Raw genomic sequence first — 23,180 nt, forward strand, 5'->3', positions numbered from 1 at the left:
GAGGAGCTGCTGGGTGTGGAGCTCCTCCTCCTGCCGCGTGCCAGAGGACGGGGGAGGTACCGCAGGGGCTGCCGCCAACCTTATATCCCCACAGTGAACTCACCCAGCCAGCCAGGTCTTGCGTAAGCTGCCGCTCGGCCAACAAGAAAAGCCCTGGGAATCTGGCTCCCGACCACCCCAAGGCATTCTATAGAAACGGCCTCGATTCTCCTCCTCAGTCCTGTATCTTCTTTTCTTACCTGAATGCGGCTCTGTTTCCCTTGATCATGAAAGCAGATTTTGTAAGCTGCCAAACACCCTTTAAATAGTTGTTGCTATTAATCCCAGTCCCAGTCTCTGATCTAGGAAGGATAGGCTGTTCTCCACCTCTCTGTTCTAATAAATTGGGGCCAAGAAGGCAATGATTTTTCAACAAGGGAACTTGCTTGCAGTTCTTATCAAAGAACTTCCTGAAGGCTTACGCTGGGATAGAGAGGAAGGCGCCATGGGGATTCCCATGACTTGGACACACAGGCTGAGTACCAAGAAGGCTAGTGGGGATTTTTCTGTGATTAGAGAGATATGGTCAGTCTCTGTCTTGAGGAGGCTCCACGGCGACACCAGGGAACCTGGAACTGAGTCCCAGCTTTGGCCCTGCCTTGCTCCATTACCCGAGGCACCTGCTCCAGCTCCCTGGGCTTCATTTTCCCTCTTGGTAAAATGGAGATGTAGCCTCCCTTGCCCCTTCGTTTCCACTTAGGGGTGGGACCTGTGAGTGGAGGAGGAAAGCCACCCTCCAAGCCTTCAAAGTTTGGGCTCTTTTCTGGGCGGGCAGGGACCTGAAATGAAGGGCCTCGTGCATGACGTTAGGTGTGCTTTGGGATTCCCAGGATTATTGAGCTGAATGGGCAGAAGCCGCCCCTTACCTACAAGCGCTTTCAGGCCATCATCAGCCGCATGGAGCTGCCCAAGAAGCCCGTGGGCTCCGTGACGAGCCAGCAGATGGAGAGCTGCAGGGCCGACATCCAGGAGAACCACGATGACACCTATGGCGTGCCCTCCCTCGAGGAGCTGGGTGCGTACTTCCTGCCCAGAGCCCCCTATTTTGTAAAATAACTGACCAGGTTTTTTCTGCTTTGTCAAAGTGATGCATGTTATTATACCCGGTGTTGAAGATACAGTGAAACCAGAATCGGAATAACAATAACTATGACCCCACCACCCAGAGATAGCCACTACTTATTTTGGAGCATGTCTTCCCAGTCTCTTTTCTGTTCCTACTCATGTACATAATGTTATGTTTCTAATTCCTGCTCCTGTTTTTGTACCTTTCTCTCTCAGAAGATACAGGCCCAGCATAGTGCTGGCATCAATGGGCTCCTCAATACCAAGTTAACTAGTGTTGCTTCCACTGAGAGGGGGTCTGTCAGCCCCTCAGGTTACTGACTGAACCCTTTCTCCCCTTCCTCCCCACCCCCCATTTTTTTATCTGAATAAAGTTAACCTTTCTCACCTGAAAACAGCAGTCATTGCCAGCCAACCCGATAGGATGGGCAGGACAGGAATGTTCTCGTGTGCCTGGAATGAGGAGTGGCAGGGTTAGGGAAGGCAAGGGAGAGGACAGAAAAAAAAGTCACGTCGGAAAGAGAACTGGAATGACCTGGCAAACGCTGAAATGTTAAGATGATCTCAGCTCCAGCAGCACCAAGAACACAGGGTTCAGTTCCCACGAAGCTCAAAGAACATACCGATGTGTCAAGACTTGCTGAGCTATCACTGAAATGGCCTGACCTCTGGTCCTGTGACCTTCTCTTCCTTCTCGCGTAGGGTTCCCTACCGAAGGACTGGGCCCAGCTGTTTGGCAAGGAGGAGAGACAGAAGCTCTGGCCCGCCTGGATAAGCATTTGGAACGGAAGGTATGGCCACCACTTCTGGGACACAGAACTTCGGGTGCTAGCGCCCAGGTGGCAGGGGATGTGAGGGTCAGCTTCACGGCTTTTAGTGCCTCTTAGCTCAAAGTGCTTGAAAGTGAAAAACCTTCCTGGCGGCAGTAACAGCAGTAATAGTAGCTACCATTTAGTGAGTGCTTACCACATGTTGGTCCCTGGGTAAAGTACCTACTTGCACGATTTCCTGTCGTCTTTTCAATATCCCTACCAGGTAGGTGTTAAGCCCTCCATTGGACAGATTAGGAAATTAAGGTTTAGAGAGGATAAGTAACTTGCCTGAGGTCACACAGTTAGGAAATAGTAGACTTAGATCTTGTTCTGTGTGATTCCAGAACTTACCCTAGATTGCTTTTCTTTCATCTCTATGCAGGCTCCCCTTACTGAGAGGGTATCTGGTTAATGAAGTCCATAAGATTAATTTCTTTGTGTTTATGTGTCCCCTCCTCACCTTTTGCTGGGTCCCCTCCAAGGCATTGATTTCCATTTGTTTGGACACAGAGAACAAATAGCCACTCCCAGTGAAGTGGGGATTGGCAAGGGGAAGGAAAGAGGCGGAGGCCCCAAAGGCACTCCTTAACAAGGTCACATGGCTTCCATGACCCTGGGGCTAGAGGAGCAGAGAAGGTTCTCATGACTGAGTCAGTTGCTGGTTTTCTGCCCGGTGTTGCTGGTTTGTAGACCAGTTCACAACCTTTTGTATTCTCAGATAAGTAAGCATTTGGCCCAGCAGCCAGGTGATAACTATGGAACAAGGAAAAATAGGCAGACCTACATAGGAAAAATGCTTCCCAGCCCTGGAGGTGCCTCACCAGCGGTGAAAATGTGCGTCAGATCCCACCTCCCTTAGACCCATAGGCCTATCTGGGTGTTACCTTCAGCCAGTGCCACCAACTGAAAAGGATGAGACTGATGTCCAAGGGCTTTGGGGAGGACCAGCTGTCCTTGTCCACATCAGGAGCTTTACCCAGAGATTCTTGGGATCAGTTTGGGGACACAGGCCAGGCCAAGGGGGCAGAGTGGTGGAGGTGACAAACAGGATGGCAGGAGTAGAATAAGACTGACAAGTATAAAGAGCTAACTTATAGCCTTGTGGATTATCATCACCTTAAAAGCACTTTGTGGAGGGCTGCCCCTTCTATCACCAAGTCAGGGGGTCCTTTTCCACATATCCCTGGGTCTGGTCTGTCATAGGGCCTTGTGTCAGGATCCTTCAGACTCCCTGGTGGCCAACGGGAACGTTGTGTCCTACGACTGGGAGAGGAAAAGGGGCCTGTGAGCAGGAGTGTAACCTGCTCTGAGGAGGTTTATTTCAGTCTTCCATTTTCTAACACTGAAGTGAGCATCTGTCTACTCATGTCAAGATGGCTTAGCTGCTGGAAAGACTGCCCAATGAGGCAAGTATGGAGTTTGTCTCCAGGAGAGTAGTTTATTGCAGATGACAGACATGAAACAAGAAATTACAATGTACTGTGGGTCAGGAAAGGAGTGGTTCAAAGGGTTAGGAGAGCAAAGAGCAAGAGAGTTTTTTTTCATTAATCAGTTTGTATTTGCAAGCTGGCTTTTGAAAAAGTACCTTTTCAAAACTTTTGAAAAGTTTTTGAGCTCATGTAACTAAGAGTCTAAGGTGTAGCCTTTAGGCACAGCTGGACTCAGATGTCCAAATAATGCTACCGGGAATACATTCTCCATCTCTGAGCTCGGCTTTTGTCTCTGTTAGTTCATTCTCGGGTAGGCTTTCCTTAAACAGTGGCAAAGTGGTCACCAGCAGCTTATTTTCAATCTGCTTAGCACACCAGCGGAAGTGTGGTATGCCTCTTTCCAAAACCTCCAGGAAAAGTCCCGAGGAGTGTTTTCATTGGCCTGGCTTGGGTCATGCGACAGTCCCTGACTCAGTCATCATGGCCAAGGAAGGGGTGCTCTCCCTGGTCAGACTTGCACCCTGAGCCTACTCCCAGAGTCAGAGGTGAGCTTAGCTGCACTTCACCCACTTGGACTGAGATTAGGGAAGGCTGGATCACCACAAGAAAATTAGGTGCTGTCACCAAAAAGGGGAGACTCCATATGATCTTTACTACTGGGTTACCCAAAATAGTAGATGAGGGCAAGCATCTCTTTTTAAAAGTATCCCCATTTTTGGGGAGCCTGGGTGGCTCAGATGGTTAAGTGTCTGCCTTCAGCTCAGGTCATGATCCCAGGGTCCTGGGATCGAGTTCCGCATCGGGCTCCCTGCTCTGCAGGAAGCCTGCTTCTCCCTCTCCCACTCCCTCTGCTTGTGTTCCCTCTTTCGCTGTGTCTCTCTCTGTCAAATAAATAAAATCTTTAAAAAAAAAAAAAGTATCCCCATTTTTATTTTTATTTTTTATTTTATTTTTTTTTTTTTTTAAAGATTTTATTTATTTATTTGACAGAGAGAGACATAGCGAGAGCAGGAACACAAGCAGGGGGAGTGGGAGAGGGAGAAGCAGGCTTCCTGCAGAGCAGGGAGCCCAATGCGGGACTCGATCCCATCCCAGGACCCTGGGATCATGACCTGAGCTGAAGGCAGACGCTTAACGACTGAGCCACCCAGGCGCCCAAGTATCCCCATTTTTAAATGAAAACGGAATGATAGAATTAGAATACCAGCATTTTGTAGCCTTCAATGATGACATGTTGTACGTTAATGACTGCTAACTCCATGAAGAGAGCTAGGCAGGCATTCTGTCCCCCCATAGTCTTGCCAAAGAAATCAAACCTGAGTCCAATCCTGTCTCTGGTCCCAGCCACCAATTTGCAGGCAGTATACCATCAGTGTGCAATCAGCAAAATGCAGACTGTGAGAATCAGTACAAGTCAAATGGCCTGGATTCTTCCATAAAGCAAGGGAAAGAAAGAAATGACCGGAGATACATAGATTAAAAGAAACTTAAATAACACATCAAAGCCCTATAAATGGCCAGGGCTAAACTATAGTGCCTAGGGATGCACATGTGGTTGGAAAAAAACCCACTTAAAAATGCAAGGAATAGGAGCACCTGGGTGGCTCAGTCGGTTAAGTGTCCAACTCTTGATTTCGGCTCAGGTCATGATCTTGGGGTCTTGAGATTGAGCCCCAAGTCAGGCTCCTTGCAGGGCATGGAGCCTGCTTAAAATTCTCCCTCTCCCTCTGCTCCTCCCCCCTCTAAAAAATGCAAGGAATAACTAAAAAGATAAAGCCCTCCCTCCCAAATATGCTTTGCAAAAATAGGAAAACATCAACATTTTTAAATGCAAGGAAGTGATTATTATAAAAGTTCGGTGAGTGGTCACTTGTGGGGCCAGGAAGGGACTGTGACTAGGGTTTCTGGGGTGGCCAGCAAAGTTCCGGTTCTTGAACTTTGGTGATTGTTGCATGAGTGTTTGCCTTAGAATAATTCATTAAGCCACACACCGGTGTTACTTCCGTATCTGTACTTCACTTAAAATAAAAAGGCTTTCAGAGGGAGGTGCGTAAGGGCGTGAGCAGGCAAATATACCTAATGTTTGTCAGAGACACTTAACCTAATACCTGAGGGGTTACCTGCAGAGGAGGTGACTGTTAGGTTGAGACTTGAAGGAAAAGTCAGAGTTAACCAAGGGAAAGTGAGTGAAAAGCGGGACAGCATTCCAGGCCAAGGGAGCCGCGTGTGCAAAGGCCCGCAAGAGTGTGGCGCTTACAAGAGAGTGGCAAGAGATGAAGCTTGAGAAAGACAGGCTCATCCAGACAGTGGGGTGCTTGTAAGCCATGTTTAAGATTGGGACTTTATCCTAACAGCAACAGGAATCCCAGTGCACGTTTGTTCCTGCAGGATGGTGTTCTTAAGCCATTGCTCTGCTCCCACTGTGGAGATGGAATTACAGGGGGGATGAGAAGAGATGCAGGGAGGTCAGTTGGGAGGCTGTCACAGTTGTCTAGTCTACATCTTAGCCTGAACCAGGTTGGTAGCAAGAGGGGAAGAAAAGGACAGATTTGAGGAGTATTTGAACAGTAGAATTGACAGGACTTGGTGACAAGGAAGTCAAAGGTGATGGCCAGGCCTCTGGCTTGGACACCCAGGTAGATGACTGTGCGCTTTCTGAGCTAGAAATGCCCATGGAAGGGTGGTCTGGAGAAAAGAGCTGTTACACTTTGAGGGGCCTGGATAGCAATCAGGTAGAGATCCTGGCAGGGAGTTGGATGGAGTGATCTGGGAGTCTAGCTAAGCAGTAGCTAAGCAGTCTGAGCTAGAGCCACCAACGTGTCGATCATCCTCACAGAGGTGGCATTGGGAGCCATGGGACTGGACGTGCTTTCCCAGGAACACAGTTGAGTAGGGGCCCAGCACAGAGCCCTGAGATGCCAACATTGAAGAGATTGGGAGGGGAGGCAGCCAGCCACGTGGGAGGCAGCCAGGAGTGTGTGGAGTCCAGAGGCGAAGGGAACAGAGGGTGTGGAGACTAGAGCAGGGTGAGGTATGCTGAGAGGTCCGAAAATATGGTAGGCAAGCACCTGCAGGACTCAGTGGCGCGGAGATCACAGGCACTCTGTGGGAGCCAGCTTGGAGGCAGCAGTGAAGGCAGAAGCCATGCTGGGGTGGGCCAAGAAGTGCAGGTGGCTATGGGACATGGGCTGTGGAGAGAAGAAAGTGGACAGGATAGAGGTCCACAGGCTTCCTAGAGGTTCTTTTTTTTTTTTCCTTTGCAAAGAAATGAGATGATTTTCCCAATGTTCTTGGAGTGGAAACTGGAGAGGGAGAGATGGAAGGTGCAGTGGAAGGAAGAGGGGAGAGCTCCAGAGCCAGGGGAGACCTTGGCCTTGGGCAGAGTCACCAGAGACGCGGTGGGGAGGAGATGGGGAGGTGTGGACCCAGGTGAGTTTGTAGATTTGGTGGCTAAGAGTTGAGGAGTTTTTCAGCCGAAGGCTTGCATTTCCTTACAGTAAGGAAGGGAAGTCATCTGCTGAGGGGTGGTGGGGAAGTGTGGAGGAGGAGGTCTGCAGAGGGTGTAAAGTTTGTGAAAGAGGCATCACGAAGAGGAAAAGAGGGTGCAAGGAGTTGAGGTAGAAACAGTTATCAGCTGTAGGTGGAATCTGGAGTTAGAAGCAAAGTCCGCCCAGCCCTGTCTCTTAGCACCTCTGTAACCCCAGAAGAGCCACATAATCCTTTGAGCTTTGTGGTTCGTTTTCAAAAGGAGGTACAGATAAGTGCTGGCCCAGAGGATTGTCTCCCCATGGGAGAAGCCACGGTGAGCCACGAGGTAAAGCACTATGCCAGTGCCTTGGGGTTGTTCTCTGCAACGTCCAGGCCTTTCCTTTCTTCGCCTTCTCTTCCTGCTGCAGGCCTGGGTTGCCAACTATGAGAGACCCCGAATGAACGCCAACTCCCTGCTGGCCAGCCCCACGGGCCTCAGCCCCTACCTGCGCTTCGGCTGCCTCTCGAGCCGTCTCTTCTACTACCGCCTGTGGGACCTGTATAAAAAGGTGAGGGCGCGGCGAGGGCAACACGCCCTGCCCCCGGTTGCAGGCCAGACACCCTGCAAAGAGGCCTTCCCCGCTGGCCCTGGTGGTGGGGACCGGGTTGTGGGTTCTGGGGGTGCTTATGTTTGTGTACAGTCCAGAGAAGGTAGGGAGGAGTCACATCCAAGAGGTGGCAGAACCCAGCGCCACCCAAACTGCTGATCTAAATAAACTCCAGGTTATCAAGCAGAACAGGACAGGCCAAAAAGCTGACCTCAGGGTGTGACCCTCCAGGTGGCAGATCTGCCAGGCAAGCACTCGGGCTGGGAGGCAGGGAGGGCAAGGCTGGAACCAGTCCCAAGCGGAAGAGCACAGCAGCCCTCTGTGGGGCTGGCGCGGAGCATTTAACGGGGGAGCCCAGGAGCAGTAACCTGCCTACCAGTAACAGGGAAGTGACCCGGGCTGAATGCAGGGCTGTCCTGTATGGACCACAGGCAAATAACCCTGTGGTAGTGCACCTGCCCCCAGAAGGAAAGAGGGCGACACATCCAACTATCCGCATTCAGCAGGTCATCCTTACATCTGTGTCGTTTCACGCTGTTTCCCTGTCCTTGCCTGTAGCAGGATTTTGTGGCATGGGGTGGCTTTGCCAGTTTGGAATCTTGTGATTTCAGGAAAGTCATTATTTGCTTGGAGGCCTGGTCTGATCTTTTAATTCCCTCAAGGCCCCAGATCCAGGCTGTTGTAATCACTTATTTAACCAGAATCTAAACTGAGCATTTTTTATGCATGCTGATGGGTAAACTCCCTTTGACTCTAGAAAGTAGAGCCAAACAGGCACCCTTGAGGATGAGGATCATGGGCCAGGCCTATGGAGTTTGGTTCCCGGTGCACACAGCCAGGGAGTGCTCTGGGTTTCAGTCTGCGGGCACGCTGGGCCACTGCTAGGGCATAGTCCCCTCCAAGTGTCCAGGGGGGGAGCCACCACATTGGTAGCAGCTCCAGACTGCTCTGTGGGAGAGACCTGAGTGACATGGCGCTGAGAGCTGGGCCAGTGTTACATCTGTGTGCTGCCCCCACCCCAGGTGAAGCGGAACAGCACGCCCCCCCTCTCCCTGTTTGGGCAACTCCTATGGCGAGAGTTCTTCTACACGGCAGCCACCAACAACCCCAGGTTTGACCGAATGGAAGGGAACCCCATCTGCATCCAGATCCCCTGGGACCGCAACCCCGAAGCCCTGGCCAAGTGGGCCGAGGGCAAGACAGGCTTCCCTTGGATCGACGCCATCATGACCCAGCTGAGGCAGGAGGGCTGGATTCACCATCTGGCCCGGCATGCCGTGGCCTGTTTCCTCACCCGCGGGGACCTCTGGGTCAGCTGGGAGAGCGGGGTCCGGGTGAGTGCGCTCTCAGGGGAAGCTAGCCCGTACCCTCTCATCAGGCCCAGCAAGGGCAGCCTTCTTCTGGCCTGAGGCCTGGGGTGGGATCCCTGGATCCAGGGGGTCCCCTCCAAATCCTTCTTGGCTTGCCCTCAGCAGAAGGGCTTCGGCTCTCTCTTCTCCATGGGGCATGTGGTATCTTGGGGAGCACCTGGCAGTAGGTCCCCATCGAGGCTGACTGTCTCACCCTGTCCCCATGTAGGTATTTGATGAGCTGCTCCTGGATGCGGATTTCAGCGTGAATGCAGGCAGCTGGATGTGGCTGTCCTGCAGTGCTTTCTTCCAGCAGTTCTTTCACTGCTACTGCCCTGTGGGCTTCGGCCGCCGCACAGACCCCAGCGGAGACTACATCAGGTGAGGCTGCGGTCCAGGCTCTCTGGCTCCTGGCTGCTGGGGCCGGCTCCTAAGATAAGATACCCGTGGCCCTTTGAAGGAGAGTCGCCGTGTGCTGACCGGTTGTCCAACGTGTGTGTTTCAGGCGATACCTGCCCATATTGAAAGGATTCCCCTCTCGATACATCTATGAGCCCTGGAATGCCCCCGAGTCCATTCAGAAGGCAGCCAAGTGCATCATTGGTGTGGACTACCCCCGGCCCATCGTCAACCATGCTGAGACCAGCCGGCTCAACATTGAGCGAATGAAGCAGATTTACCAGCAGCTCTCCCGCTACCGGGGACTCTGTAAGGAGCCACTACTCCCATCCCCCACCCCCCAGCTCACTGAAGGGAAGGACGTACCTGTGGGCTCTGTGGGGATTTCCCAACATTTGCAAAGGGAGACCAGGTGCTCTCTTCTCAGCTGTTAAGTTGACCTGACTTCCCACGGCACAGGGCACTGCAGGCTGGGTTGGATCAGGCCTCTCTTAATTGTGGCCAGTGGGGAGAGGTGGAACGTCAGAGTCATGGCCCAGCACCCCCTGTCCCCCGCCACCCCATCTTGTCTTCAACTGTCCTGTGGCCCTCTGCAGTCTTGTGAGATGGCATTCTGATTGCTCCCCTGCCTCTCTTCCAGGTCTGCTGGCGTCCGTCCCTTCCTGTGTGGAAGACCTCAGCAACCCGGTGGCAGAGCCCAGCTCGGGCCAGACTGGGAGCATGAGCAGTGCAGGTGAGTAGCAGCTGGCCTCCTGTGGCCTATGTCCGTGCAGAGGACACCACAGACCTACTGCCACTTGAGTCATTGAGGGCTGAGGACAAAGGCTGGAATGAGTCTGTGCCCCATATATAGAGCTTATATTCCGCTTGGGAGAGACAAACAGTAAAGGAACCGTACAAGATCATTTCAGATAAAAAGTGCTTTTGGGGAAAATAAAATTGAATGACCTGATGTGAGAGGGGCCGGGGAAGGGGGATGGTACTTTAGATTGGAGTAGTGAGGGAACACCAGTCTAAGCAGGGACCCAAGTCACAAGCAGAACCCGGCTTTCCGAGAACTGGGAGAAGAGCATTCCAGGCAAAGGGAATAGCAAGAAAAGACAAGAGACAGAATGAGCTTAGCTAATGCAAGGAACAGAGAAAGGGAGCCAGTGTGGCTGGCATGTCTCGAGGGAGGAGCTAGAATGAGACGATGAGTAAGAGGTACTGGGTAAGAGGAGCTGTGGCCAGAGCAGCATCCCCAGGCTCCACACCCATGAGGAGGAGTAGGATTCTGTCGTCAGTGCCCTGAGAAGGCACTGCCGGCTCGTGAGCAGGGTGGAGGTGTGGGGATCTGATCTAGGTTGTCAAAAGCTCACTCTGCCTGCTGTGTGGAGGGGACAGTGTGGGCAGGGGCAAGGACAGAGAGGCTAGAAAGGAGGCAGCCGTGGTCATCCAGGCAGGAGGTGGCAGCACAGGCCGGTGGTGGGGCTGAATTCTTAACCTCCCCCACTCCTCGGCTCTGGGATAAATATCAGTAAGATGAGACCAGCAAGAACTCCAGGGCTTTTTCCAGTTTGCCCAGCCAGGCGGCTCCACAGACGAGGGTACTGCTTCCGGAGGCCGATCGGCATCATGGAGGGAATGCCTGACCTCTGGAGCAAGGGCAGCACACACGCCAACTCCGTCTCTGGCCTGGAGCCTGTGGGGCTTGGGGCCCAAAAGCTGGCCATACTGCCAGCAGGCCGGGTCGTGCTCTCCTTAGACATTTCTGGGCAAGGTCACTGCTGAAAGGAAGGCCGAGGGGCAGGCCTGAGGAGGAACATGTTGGCATAGCTTCGAGGCAGGCTCCCTGCCCCTTAAGGAGCTGCCACTGCCCAGTTTCAGGTCGTCTTGGCTTGCTGCACAGTCTGTGTGACACTTGGACCTGCTTCCCTGCAGGCCCAAGAACACTACCCAGTGGCCCAGCGTCCCCCAAGCGCAAGTTGGAAGCAGCCGAGGAGCCACCGGGTGAAGAACTCAGCAAACGGGCCAGGGTGGCAGAGGTGCCCGCCCCAGAGCTGCCGAGCAGGGATGTCTGAGAGTGAGTGACAGCAGCTTAGATTCACCTTTGGGAAGGAAGGTGGGAGAGGTGGGGGTGGGTTCGGAGCTGAAGGTTAAAACCCAGCAAACTAGATTAAAACCGGGTGGGCATTGCATGATTTTTTTTAGGATTTCAACTTTAAATTTCTACCATCCTGACTTGTATACCTTTTAAATTTTCAAAGGAAATTTAAAAGTAAAGCCTTTTTCTTTCTTTACCAACGAAGGAAAAAAATGTTTTTTGGCTCTTTCTACTTATCAAAGTGAGTCAAATCCAACAAAAAGAAAGCAGAGCCTCGGAGGTGAAGCTGTGGGAGAAACGGCCCCGGGGCAGGGTCTGAGGAGGCTCCAGGACCGGCTGCTACCGGGGACAGGCTATGTCCCATGGGCAGGCCAGCGGAGGGCAGCACTCACCTTCGGAAGAAAGGCAGAGGGCTGCGTGTGGCAGTAGGCCCAGCCCCAGCTGAGGACCAATAGAGTCTGGCTGCCCCTCATCTGTGCCTCTTAAAGCCACTCCTCCATTCTCACCTTCCTCGTGGCCGTGGCTCTGCACTTCCCTGTCAGCACTCAGCTTGCTTGGAAGCCCCCTGAATGGCATTAAAAAAAACAAAAATAAAAACGGGCTCCTTCCACAGAGGAGGAAGGGACTTTCATGCCTTTCTTGGGGAAATTTAAATTACTCTTCTGAGTCATCTCAGGTGTTCTTTATGTACCATGTCTGCGTCATTAGACTGGAGAGTGATTTTTTTCTCTGTGGAGCCAATTGATTCTTCCCCCCGGCCCGCCCCGACCCTTCCATTTCAGGGCCAGGTGGGGCCATCTGGTTTGAGTGTCTAAGCTTGAGTGCTGGGTAAGACAACGAGTGTTTGATGCTTGTGTCCTTTACCCTACTAGGCTCTTTGTCATAGACATTGCTGATAGATTTGTACTGGTTTGTTCTAGAAACACCGGCAGCCTTAGATACTACTAGATAGTATCTGAACTACTACTCTCTTTGTTATCTCTTAGCTCTGTAATACTAAGCAAAGTTCATTCTGTCTTACAAATCTGAAGCTTGCCAGGCTGGTACTCTGACTTTCAGGTGAGAAGATCAAAGAATAGAGAGGTTAAATGTCTGGGTCAAAGTTGCTCAGTAAGCTAATGGCATCCAATTCAGAATGAAATTGTTGCCAGCAGGTGTGTAAGGAAGAACGTAAGCATATAAGATGTGTTATGATGCCCATCCACAAGCATTTAACAGTCTGCTTAGAAAAAGAAGACAAATAACTTATAATTCCTAGACTGATGATCTAGACTGCACACGCTTACCTTAAGCTGGCTGTTGGTGGGTTGGGGTGATCAGGGAATGCGACACAGATGTTTATACTTGGGGCTGAAAGGTGAGTTGGATTTAGGCCACAAGGAGGGCATTTCAGACAAGAAAAATAGCTTCAGGATCACATGATCTTATACAAATAACTGCTATGAGACTTCGCTCCTCACCTCTAAATTCAGTTGTTGCAAAAGTTAAATTTATTAAATATATCTGTCACATAGGAATGCGTGGGCTGTTAGGAGTAGGAGAGCTGACTGCTGTGGCTCAAGCAAATAGGGATTTATTTTTCTTCCCTAACCAGAGGCCCTGAGGTGGGCATTGCTTGGTGGTTCAGCAATGTCAGAGCCAGTTTTTCTGCGATTCTCTTGCTTCGTGGTCTAAAGGTGGCTGCCATAGCCTCAGCCATCAATTCCTCATTCAAAGCAAGAAAGAAGAGGAATAGCAGAGACAGCTGCACTTACTCATCAATCAACACAACAAGTTTTTGAGCACAGTTTGCTAGACACTGTTCTCATTGGGCTATTGGGACATGCTGAACAAGACTGACAAAGGGCTTCCCTTTTGGGTACATCTTGGTGGAGGAAACAGACAATAAACAAGTAGAGTCAAGAGGCTCTAAGTGGGATGAAGAAAAATTAAAGTTGATAAGGAGATAGTAAAGGTTGGGGCACAGTGGAGGTTTGCAATTTTTATTAAGAAGATTGTCAAGGGATGCCTCTCTTCCTTTTTACCAAGAAAATAAAAGCTTTCCCAGAATACCCCTCCCCCCGCTTTGCACATTGGTCTCATGAGCCCAGACTAAGTCACAAAGCCGCCCCCACTGCGGGAAGTGGGGATCCAGATTGTCAGGATTGGCTTAGACCATTGGTTTTCCAACTTGAGTAAGCAGTAGAATCCTCTAGAGGATTTGTTAAACCACAGATTGCTGGGCCCCACCTCCAGAATTTCTGATTCAGTAGGTCTGGGGTGGGGCCTGAGAATTTGCATTTCTAACAAGTTCCCAGCAGCTGATGATGCTGCTGTTCTGGGCCTGTACTTTGAGAATCACTGACTTAGAGCAATCATGATTCATTGTCTGTGTCAGGCCCATGAGCCACTGAATAAAATCTAGGTTTTGGTACCGAGGAAGTATGGATACTGGTAACAGTGTCTAGGTACTATGCAAGGCAATTAGCCCAATGCCTGGCTCATAAGTTCATAAGTATCCAGTATTATTATTTCAGGTATTATTATCATTATAATTTTAGAAGAATGTAAAGCTACCATTGGGTTGGATCATGAAGGGTCTTAAATGTCAGGCAGATGAATCCTTGGTGTACTCTGGACACTAAGGAACATTTTGGAACAGGAGAGTGAAATGATCAAACTGGAATTTTGGAAGCATTGGGCTGCGTCCTGCAGAGGAAACGGCGGCAGCGGGGGCGCCAGCTGAGAGGCGATAGCCATGGCCCCAAGTGAAAACATTACAAGGGTGCGGAGGTCAGCCTGTCTCTGGCCTTGCTCTCCAGGAAATAATTCTTCGGCCTATTGGGATCTTAAGGACTGAGTCTCAAGGCTTACTGTGCCCTTCATCATGGCTAATTGCAAAGAAGTGAGGGCCAGGAGGCCAGAGGACAAGACAGACTGGAGAGGAAGTCATGTGTTCTTTGGAAACCCCGAACAAAGAGAGTATACTTGTGTTTCAGGGTCCGCTGCTGGTAGTGCCTGGCCCTCAGGGCGTTCAGCATCCCCATCAGTAAAACAGTGAGAATAGCATCTCGTCGCCTGCCCTGCATCGAGCATACACGGCAGGGGAAGAAAATGCAAAACCATACGCACGCAAAGCCTTTGAACAAATAAATGCACCACGGAGATGAAATCACGTTCCCATCTTGCCCACGCTTCTAAGGGCGTGTTGGATTGTATTTTTGTTACGTTTGTCAGAGGCAGCACTCTGGGCTAAGCGGACCACGCAGCTGTGACCACATGGCCTAAGCTGACACCGTGTTATACTGAGAAGCAGGCTTGCCCCTTCTCCCCTCGTCTCTCAGTCAGTTTTAGTTGTGTGCCTTGGAGCAGGGTACTCAGCCTTTCTGAGACGCTGTATCTGTAAAGTGTGACTAATCAGTCTTTACCAGCCTGAAGGCTCCATCCTGAACCTTTTGAGGCCCTGTTTAGCTCTGAGCTCTATCGTTTCGTGGTTCTGTTATTTCTAGTGCCTCAGACCTGTGGCAGTTCACAGGGCAGACAATGATTTACAGTGTAAAACACGCCCTGATATCAGTAGGTTTCATGCTTACCTAAAACCCACACCGATGTCTGTTCTGCATCTGATTTTATTGTACAGTGTTCACTAAACAGAAAAATAAGCCAGTCCCCAAATAGCTATCATTTCAGAGGCTTCCCCATAATACCCAAAGCTGCTGACTGCCCAGGATTCCATTAGCCTCCAATTGTGTACAGATTTTTCTTATTGGTCCAAACATTTTACCATGGGGAACCAGCTCACATGATCCATTTGCCCGTCAGCTGGTACACCGCGATCTGTTGAGAGAAGCCCCACTGAATGCAAAAGGCTCCTGGCCAAGGATCACCCCTCCCCTCCCCTGCCCACAGTTCACAGAGCTGGGTTAGCCCTGGAGCTTGACTGCAGAAAGCCTGACCTCTGGGATCACCTCGTCATTTTGGCACTTCTTCAGTTGTGTATCCCTCCTTATGTGAACCAGCATGTGTGAAAGGCAGTGGGCAGTCTGAAACCCAACACAGTGGAAGTGGACACAGTGTGGTGTCCGGGCTTCCCGCTCAGGCCAGCCAGTGCGCAGCCGTCCTGCCGCTTATGGCCTGGGAGCCTTTGCCCGCCAAGCTGCCTCTCCTCTCCACTTCTCACCCTGGAAATGAGAAGTTGGGACGCATGGTGGTGTCCCTCTGCACTGCCCCCCACCCCGTCCCCAGCAGCTGTTGGCTGACTGATGCCGCCTGCCTGTTGCTGTAGGATTTGTATGGTGCAGGAAGGGAAAGTGTGTCGTTGACATGAGGACAGAGACGGAGCTGAGAGCCCAGCTTTGTACCCCATCCTGGCCCATCAGGGCCCAGCTGCACCTCTCTTCTTCCCCGTTCCTAACTTGGGAGCCTGTCGCAAGCCTTCTGCCCCTTTCAAGCTCCTGGGCCCTGAGACTTGGTTACAGGCTCCAAACGAAGTTTCCGCCAACCTTGAGCTGTTGCGTATCCTCTGCTGACGCAAGCTCCTGCGTGCACTTCATCCGCACACCTGTCCGAGGCCAGGATCAGGGGCACGGTGGCCTCACACACTGGGCTTTCTTGTTAGCATCTGGTACACAGGTCCCCGGGGGGTAATCTTAACACTGGGTGCACTGAGGGAGGCAGTATTAACTCACTCTGTGTTCCAGCAGCTGCTTCTGGGGCTCTTGTGTTTAGTGACAGGTTGAAAGAGTTGGACAATTGAGAGAGAGATTTTTCAGCGCATGTTTCATGAGTTGATTTTTCCCTTGGTGCTTCCCCCAAGCTGTTCTTCCCTTTCTTTTAGTGCTGCTGTCATCACTTTCCTGCAGGGCCTCATTTCATTTCCCCAGCCCCTTTTTTCTGCAGACTTATGCTCTGGCTTGAGAACAAGAGCACAGAACTGTCTAGTTATCTGCTGATCAAGCAGCTTGAGGAACTAGTTGACTAGGCCTTTGACTAACTTTGTGGACAAGAACAAGCTGGTTCTTCCAAACCTTGGTGTTCTGTGTTTGTGGTTTTGAACCGGTCATAGAGGGACTTGGGTCACAGGGGCTTATCCATGGCCACACACTGTCAGCTCCCTTCCCGAGCCTGCCCCGTAACACAATTATGCCCAAGTCAGCATGGGTCTGAAGTGTTAGCCTTATAGCCACCTGACTGCTTCCTTTCTCAGTTTAGGCATTTGTTGTTTTTCTTTGGAAAATGTTGAATTGTGATGCGGAATACTTGAGGAGCTGACAAATGCATTGCTCGGATTTTAGATGTGAGGCAACCAGGTATATCTTAGGCTCTCGTAGTAGACTGGAATTCCGACTCGTTACCAGTGTATGCCAGATAGAAAAGGGACATGCTGCACATGAAAGAGCATAGCCTCTTGATTATCATACTTTAAAGTACATGAGATTCATTATAAGCCTAATTCAAATTCAGTGAATGCCGTCAACAGATTGTATGATGGGTCATTTTCACTGTGGGGTGTACAAGAATCACCAAGAAAGTTGACAGGCAAAGCATATTAGAAAATAATCGTATAAATTTGATTAAAGATGCTCACAAAGTCACCTGATTAAAAAATAGTGTTTTCTATACATTCAGTGACCTGGGAAGTCTTAGGCCATCCCCCAAGAAAACATAATGAAGATGAACAGCTAAAAAAGAAAGAGAGAGAGAGAAAGGATTTTGATGCTTTTTGGTAAAAAGACCATCTAAGTATTTGAATTAAACCTGTCCGTGAAAAGGGCATTTTTAACCAAAAGCAAGCCAATGCTGTTAGCAAGTACATGGATCCATTATTCACATGATCTCAGGAGTGAAGGCAGGCCTCTTGTCCGCTCTTCCATAAAGGCCCCATACAGACCCTGGACAGCCACCGTGGAGTGCCATTGCCCAATGAAATAAGTGCACGTCTCTTCCCTTGTAGGATCAAGATGGAGAGGGAGCCTGGAAATCCTTAGTCTGTTAACACATACCCAATATCCTCTGAGCCACTCATCTTCTGTTGCTAAGCCCTAGCTCTATAAGCAACTATTGGAAGCACTTAGAGACAAATTTGCCAGAAGGTTTGAAGATCACTGGCTACAATTAAACAATTTGCCTACACAATTAGATTGCCAGGTGTTTGATCAGAGAATCTGGAAAAGAGGAGGCTTTCTCTCTCCCTAGTTACAAAGACTTCATTGCTTCAAACTCTAGATCAGCCCTGTCAGATTTACCATGCATGCCCCAAGTATAATTTTAAATTTCTAGTAACTAAATTGAGAAATAAGTGAAATTAATTTAGTAATATATTTTTTTCCAACCATATGTAGGCATTAGCTCGCAAACCCTATTGGTGTTACCCTTGCTTCGGAGAGTCTGAAAAAGGGTGGAGCCTCCCCAGAAAGTGGTAGCTATTCACACACACAGGAAAATGTGCACCAATCTTCAAGGGCCTCATGGATTGCCCCTTAAGCCTATCCTTGGACCACTAAAGAGTCCAAGAACCCCAGAGTAAGAGCCTGTGTTCTAAGGAATCTTTATGCACTCTTTATCTTCCCCCATCCCAAAAGGTGGAGAAAACACGATAAACAGAGGTATCGGGAAAAGGACCTGTTCCGGTATGCTCTCCAATCCTGAAGTTTGCAGTTTCAGAAGCAAAGTCATCTCTGGCTTAACAGAGGCCAGAGCAAGACCCATGTGTGAAATATATATCACAGCGTGTCTCAATAAACATGTGCGTGTTTTAGAAACTGATACATTTATTTATAGGAAAAACATGGCTAGCTTATTATGGTACAAGCTTAAAGGAAAAAATTTATTGAAAATAATACATATGTTAGGGTGCCTGGGTGGCTCAGTTGGTTAAGCGACTGCCTTCGGCTCAGGTCATGATCCTGGAGTCCTGGGATCGAGTCCCGCATCAGGCTCCCTGCTCGGCGGGGAGTCTGCTTCTCCCTCTCCTGCTCCCCCCTCTTGTGCTCTTTCTCTCTCTCACTCTCTCTCTCAAATAAATAAATAAAATCTTAAAAAAAATAATAATAATACATATGTTAAAGAATGAGGCACTCAGTACTAACCCATTCAGGTACCCGCCCTTACGTTTGCTCTTTATTTTCCCTAGCTTCTAGATAACTTATCATGATCCAGATAAAATCTTCTTCAGATTTCACATTTGTCTTCAAAGGGTTGCATGTGTCAGAAGACTGATTTTGAATCTCTGACTCCAGTGTCTTTGACTCTTCAGAGCATTTTTCCCTCTTCTGTTAAATTCCGAAGTTCCGTTGTTGCTCGGATGTGTATTGGCCTTCATGCCACCACGCTGAATTTCCTTTTATATCCTCTGTACATCTTGATGAGCAATACTATGATAGATTGCTTTGTGGTAAAAATACGGGTGCTGGCATCAGACCTGGGTTTCCTGGCTTGGCTCGGCGACTTTTGGTGCTATCATCCTGGGCCACTTGTCCTCTCTACCTTCTGTTTTCTCATCTGTAAAAATGGAGACCATATCTTCAGGATTAACAGGATCACAAGCTCTATTAGATTGCGAGGGCAGCCATAGTAAGGTGCCACTGACTGGGGGACTTCAACAGCAGAAATGTATTCTCTTGCAGTTCGGAGGGCTCGACATCTCATAGCAAGGTGCTGGCAGGTTGGTTTCCTCCAAGGCCTCTCTCCGTGGCTTGTAGATGGCTGCCTTCTTTCTGTGTGTGCCTGTGTCCTAATCTCCTCTTCTTATAAGGTCACCGGTCATATGGGATTGGGGCCTACCCTAATCACCTCACTTTAACTTAATTACCTCATTAAAGACCCTTTCTCCAAATACAGTCACATTATGTGGCACTGGGGCTTAGGCCTTTAACATATGAATTTGGGGGAGGACACAGTTGAGCCATAATACAACTGTATAGGGACGCCTGGGTGGCTCAGTCGGTTAAGCGTCTGCCTTCGGCTCAGGTCATGATCCCGGGGTCCTGGGATCGAGCCCCGCATCGGGCTCCCTGCTTCTCCTTCTCCCTCTGCTACTCCCCCTGCTTGTGCCCTCTCTCTCTGTCAAATAAATTAATAAAATCTTTAAAAATACAAAAATACAAAAAAAAAAGGGGGGGGCGCCTGGGTGGCTCAGTCATTAAGGTCTGCCTTCGGCTCAGGTCATGGTTCCAGGGTCCTGGGATCGAGCCCCACATCGGGCTCCCTGCTCGGCGGGAAGCCTGCTTCTCCCTCTCCCACTCCCCCTGCTTGTGTTCTCTCTCTCTCTGTGTCTCTCTCTGTCAAATAAATAAAATCTTTGAAAAAAATAAAAATAAAAAAATGCAACTGTATAGTGCCTGACCGACCCTATGTACAGTGAGCCTTATTATCATCTGCCTCACCATCATTTAAACTTACAAACCTTTAATGGAACCCCGCATGTCTCTGTACACTCTGAGATACACTAGAACCATTTAAACAGGCAACCCAGCATTATGACTGGCTTACCCTGTCCTCTGTTATCAGGCATGAGGCCATTTCTTCCCTCTGCTCCAAGTTCAGGATGTTATAAATACTGAAAATGACTCCTCCTTGTGTCTCCGTGATACCCCCCTCCTCTCCCCCCCACCCCCTCCAGTATTCTCACACAGTGCCAGGGTTCTTTTATCTCTATGGGGAAATGTGCTCACCTGCTGATTCTAAACTCAGTCATTGCCTTTATCTTCAAATTACTGGTCCCAGCTGGCTTCTCTCCTCCGGCTTGTTTTCTGAGTGTCTCTGGCAGCCGCCACTGTGCCTCGATTTGAAAACTGCCCTTGTCCTCTGAGCGAGTATCACCCAAGGCCTCAGGTGAGTCCATATGGCCTCCTCCTCCTGCCCTGAGCCCTGGAGCCAGGGAGGCTCAGAGGGCCTGCAGGGAGAGCTGGTCCTGCGTCACTGCCTCTGAGGGGCAGTGGTCAGGCCTCCGGTGGCATCCCAGGTACTGTGGCCCATGCAGTTCACGCCAGGCTCTTCCTAGTTCCCGGTCTGAGTGTCCCTGGAGAAGCGGCCCGAGGAGTTTGTGTCCCCGGGCAACCGAGCAGCCTCCTGAGCGCTCCTTTGTGCACTTGTTTTTCTCTTTCAGCCACAGCACTGTAGCTCCGTGAGCGAAGCCTGGGAGCCCGAGCAGCCGCCGCGGCAGCGGAGTGCGACCTGCAGCAAAGCTGATCACCAACGGAGACGGAGCGAACATGTGTGCGTGTGTGTACGCGTGTGCGGGGGAAGGTGTGCCTGTTTGCGTGTGCATGCATCTGTTTACACTCTTGTGCTTCTGAACACTGCTGGGGCTGGAGGGGTACATGTAGCAGCTTCACCTCAGCCTCCAGACACCAGGCTGGAGGTCTTGGCGGTGACTTTCAGCCAGACCTGCCCCTGGGAGCCAGCTGCCTTGTCTGGATAGAAGAGTAGCGGGACCCTAGCTGGGATTCTGGCATCTGCCCCACCCCACCCCATCCCTCTCTCATCACAGCAGACTGAGGAGCAGGAGGGCAACATTGCCGGCTTCTGTCCAGAGCATAGGATTCTAGAAGCAGCCAGGGCCCTGCAGTGTTCCTGCTTTATGATGCGGAAGGCTGGGCAGGCTGGAGGGGACAGATGCTGTCCAGATACAATCACCTGGTCTGGCTTCTTCCTTATTTTAAAATGTCCTGCCACTGGGTCCTCCAGAGCCCTCTCAGGCACCTGGGACTGAGCGTGAGGCTGTAAACAGATCTGAAAACTTGCCACCGTGGTCAGGAGGCACACCCAGATACCTGACTAGTGTTCCATATGCACCGTACTGAAGACGCTAGCCTGAAAAGTGCGTCCGCCTTTCTGGGGCTGAAAACCTCAGGTTAGGAATCGAATCCCAGCTTTTGCTGTTTCTTCCTCAGAAGCTGAGCGCCAGCCTCAGCGCTGACTGTGGAGACTCCGTGCCTCCACCAGGAAGAAGCCAGGTTCCTGGTGGCAGAAAGCCCCCTGGCCCCCCTGGCCACACCACAGCGCTGCCACGGAGGTCAGCTGACACCCAGCCGGGAAAGCCATTCTGTCCCGTGGTCTGTAGGCTTCTGGGGCCTGCCTGGGACTGAGCAGCAGCCAAGCTGCCGTGTCAGCTCTCCCAGTAGCTGGACACCAAGGACCCCGGCCGGAGCATGCGGGTGGGAACTGCCAGGGACAGTTGGGAAATGTCCGAGTTGAGATCTCACCCAGCACACCAACCCTTCCAGAGGCAGCAGGTGGGAGGTTTGACCCAGAGAAGCCAAGGCCTTGCATTCCCGGAGTGGCCTGGCCTCCCACCTCAACCCTCCCACTGTTGAAGGCCTGTGTTGAGAAAGACATAATGAAAAGGACTGTGTGGTCAGCTAGAGCAAGTCTTCCTTCCACCCTGTGGCCTGCACTTGATCCACAAAGTGTGTGTGTGTGTACGTACAAGTGCGTGTGTAACTGAGAGGCTCATTCCTCTTTGGATTTTTGTCCTCATGTGTAACATTAAGCTGGCCTCTGGGCCTTTTCCTCTCTACCTCCCCTGTGACCTTTCCTAGCCTCATAGCTGTTAACTCCCTTGGCCCTTGCCCTGTCCCTCATTGTCCTCCTCTGTCCTTGGACCAGAACCTTGGGGTCAGGCCTCTGTTCCCTCAGCTGTCCAGCACCTTGACAGGCTTCTTCCTGAGATGTCCTCAGGTTTTCTCAGCCAGAAAGCTGCCTTTAGAGTCCAACTGTTGTATGTATGTCACCCCCACTAGAAATGTCCTGTAATCATGTGGGGGAAGCAGGGCACGGGTGATGGTGTCTATTCAGAGCATTGAGTTGGGGGCTTCTCTGTTCCCGTAGCCCCAACCAGGAAGAAAGAGGATTGGGGGCTGTTGCCAGAAGAGGAGAAGAGCGAATCTGGAAGGGCTATTTTGAGAAACTGAGAATGCCAGAGGGCTTGGGCCAGAGTCAAGATTTGTTTAGCAGCACCTGCAAATACCAGGATGTTTCCCTTTTCCTGCCTATTAGATGATGGCCCTTTTCCCTGAAGTACAAGTCGGCGGGACCACCTCCCCCTCCTTCACCATCCCTGGCAAGCTGGCCCATTCCCAGTGGAATAGAGCGGTCCACTCCCGGAGCTGGGAGGGTCGGGGTAAGGGGAGGGTGCATCCAGTGGCCCAGAGCTCCACGATGGCTTCATGCCTCCCCTCTTCTGGCCCAGGTGTCCCCGGGGCTGCCACAGAACATTGACCCAAATCCTAATCCAAGGGCCAGCATGGGGAAGAGATGGTCGCAGGCAAAATGCACTTTATACAGAGATTTTCTTATTACTGGGAAGGTGTGTTTCTCCCACAGTTTGTGAATATTCAGTTGTTTCATAAATGTCTGATCCTGTCTGAGCAAAGCTGTGTTGTCGTCAATCTTGTGGGAGGTCTGGGAAGGAGTCAGTAAGGCTGAGCCTGAATGAAGCCTTATGCCAGACCATCTTGGTTCTGCTGGAGCCAGAAGCTTCTCACCCCTCCTCAGACTCAGCAGGGAGGAGAGGGATGGATAGAGATGTAGGAAGCAGGAGGCCCCTAGGTGAGCAGGCAGGACAGACGAGTGGCAGCTCCAGAGCTTGGCCAGAGGTGGGGGGGTCAGTCAGTCAGAATGGTACAGAGCACTGCAGGCCCAGGATGAAGTTCCTGAGTGCTATCCTGCAGTGACTCAGCCTCTCGGGCCACCTAAAGCCCCAGGGCCGACCTCAGTCAGCGGCAGGGTTCTCTCCAGGCCCTCAAGCCATCCTTCATCTCAACTCGGCCACTCGAGCACTGTGTGGTGTGGAGGGGATGCAAGCGGCAAACACTGACTCTAGCTAGGTGCCTGGAGATCTGCCCACGGCCAAGCCCAGGGCCTGGATGCTGGCTGGATGGAGGAGTCTCATGGCATCTGGCCAGAGAGTGGCCTCTCTCTGCAGTGTATGTGGGCTTTTCTACGAT

The 23,180-nt window shown here is 50.9% G+C and overlaps 1 protein-coding gene across 6 annotated transcripts in view; it reads left to right on the plus strand.

Moving 5' to 3' along the window:
* CRY2 (cryptochrome circadian regulator 2) overlaps positions 1–22,606 on the plus strand; it is a 37,351-nt gene extending 14,745 nt beyond the window's left edge. For 3 of the 6 annotated variants that reach the window (XM_035012642.1, XM_035012645.1, XM_035012646.1), the window contains exons 4-12: positions 870–1,054; positions 1,807–1,895; positions 7,243–7,383; positions 8,445–8,756; positions 9,001–9,152; positions 9,277–9,479; positions 9,811–9,903; positions 11,091–11,232; positions 20,339–22,606. In XM_035012642.1, coding sequence (XP_034868533.1) covers positions 870–1,054; positions 1,807–1,895; positions 7,243–7,383; positions 8,445–8,756; positions 9,001–9,152; positions 9,277–9,479; positions 9,811–9,903; positions 11,091–11,230 — 1,315 coding nt within the window. In that variant the 3' untranslated portion in view covers positions 11,231–11,232; positions 20,339–22,606. Of the gene's footprint in view, positions 1–869; positions 1,055–1,806; positions 1,896–7,242; positions 7,384–8,444; positions 8,757–9,000; positions 9,153–9,276; positions 9,480–9,810; positions 9,904–11,090; positions 11,233–11,458; positions 11,911–17,813; positions 18,070–20,338 lie in introns of those variants that run through there. The other 3 variants (XM_035012644.1, XM_035012643.1, XM_035012647.1) reach the window with 3 other exon arrangements.
* Positions 22,607–23,180: the final 574 nt, after the last annotated feature.

Source organism: Mirounga leonina, unplaced genomic scaffold, assembly GCF_011800145.1.
Source record: "Mirounga leonina isolate KUSES-001 unplaced genomic scaffold, KU_Mleo_1.0 Mir_166, whole genome shotgun sequence".
Classification (NCBI taxonomy): Eukaryota; Metazoa; Chordata; class Mammalia; order Carnivora; family Phocidae; genus Mirounga; species Mirounga leonina.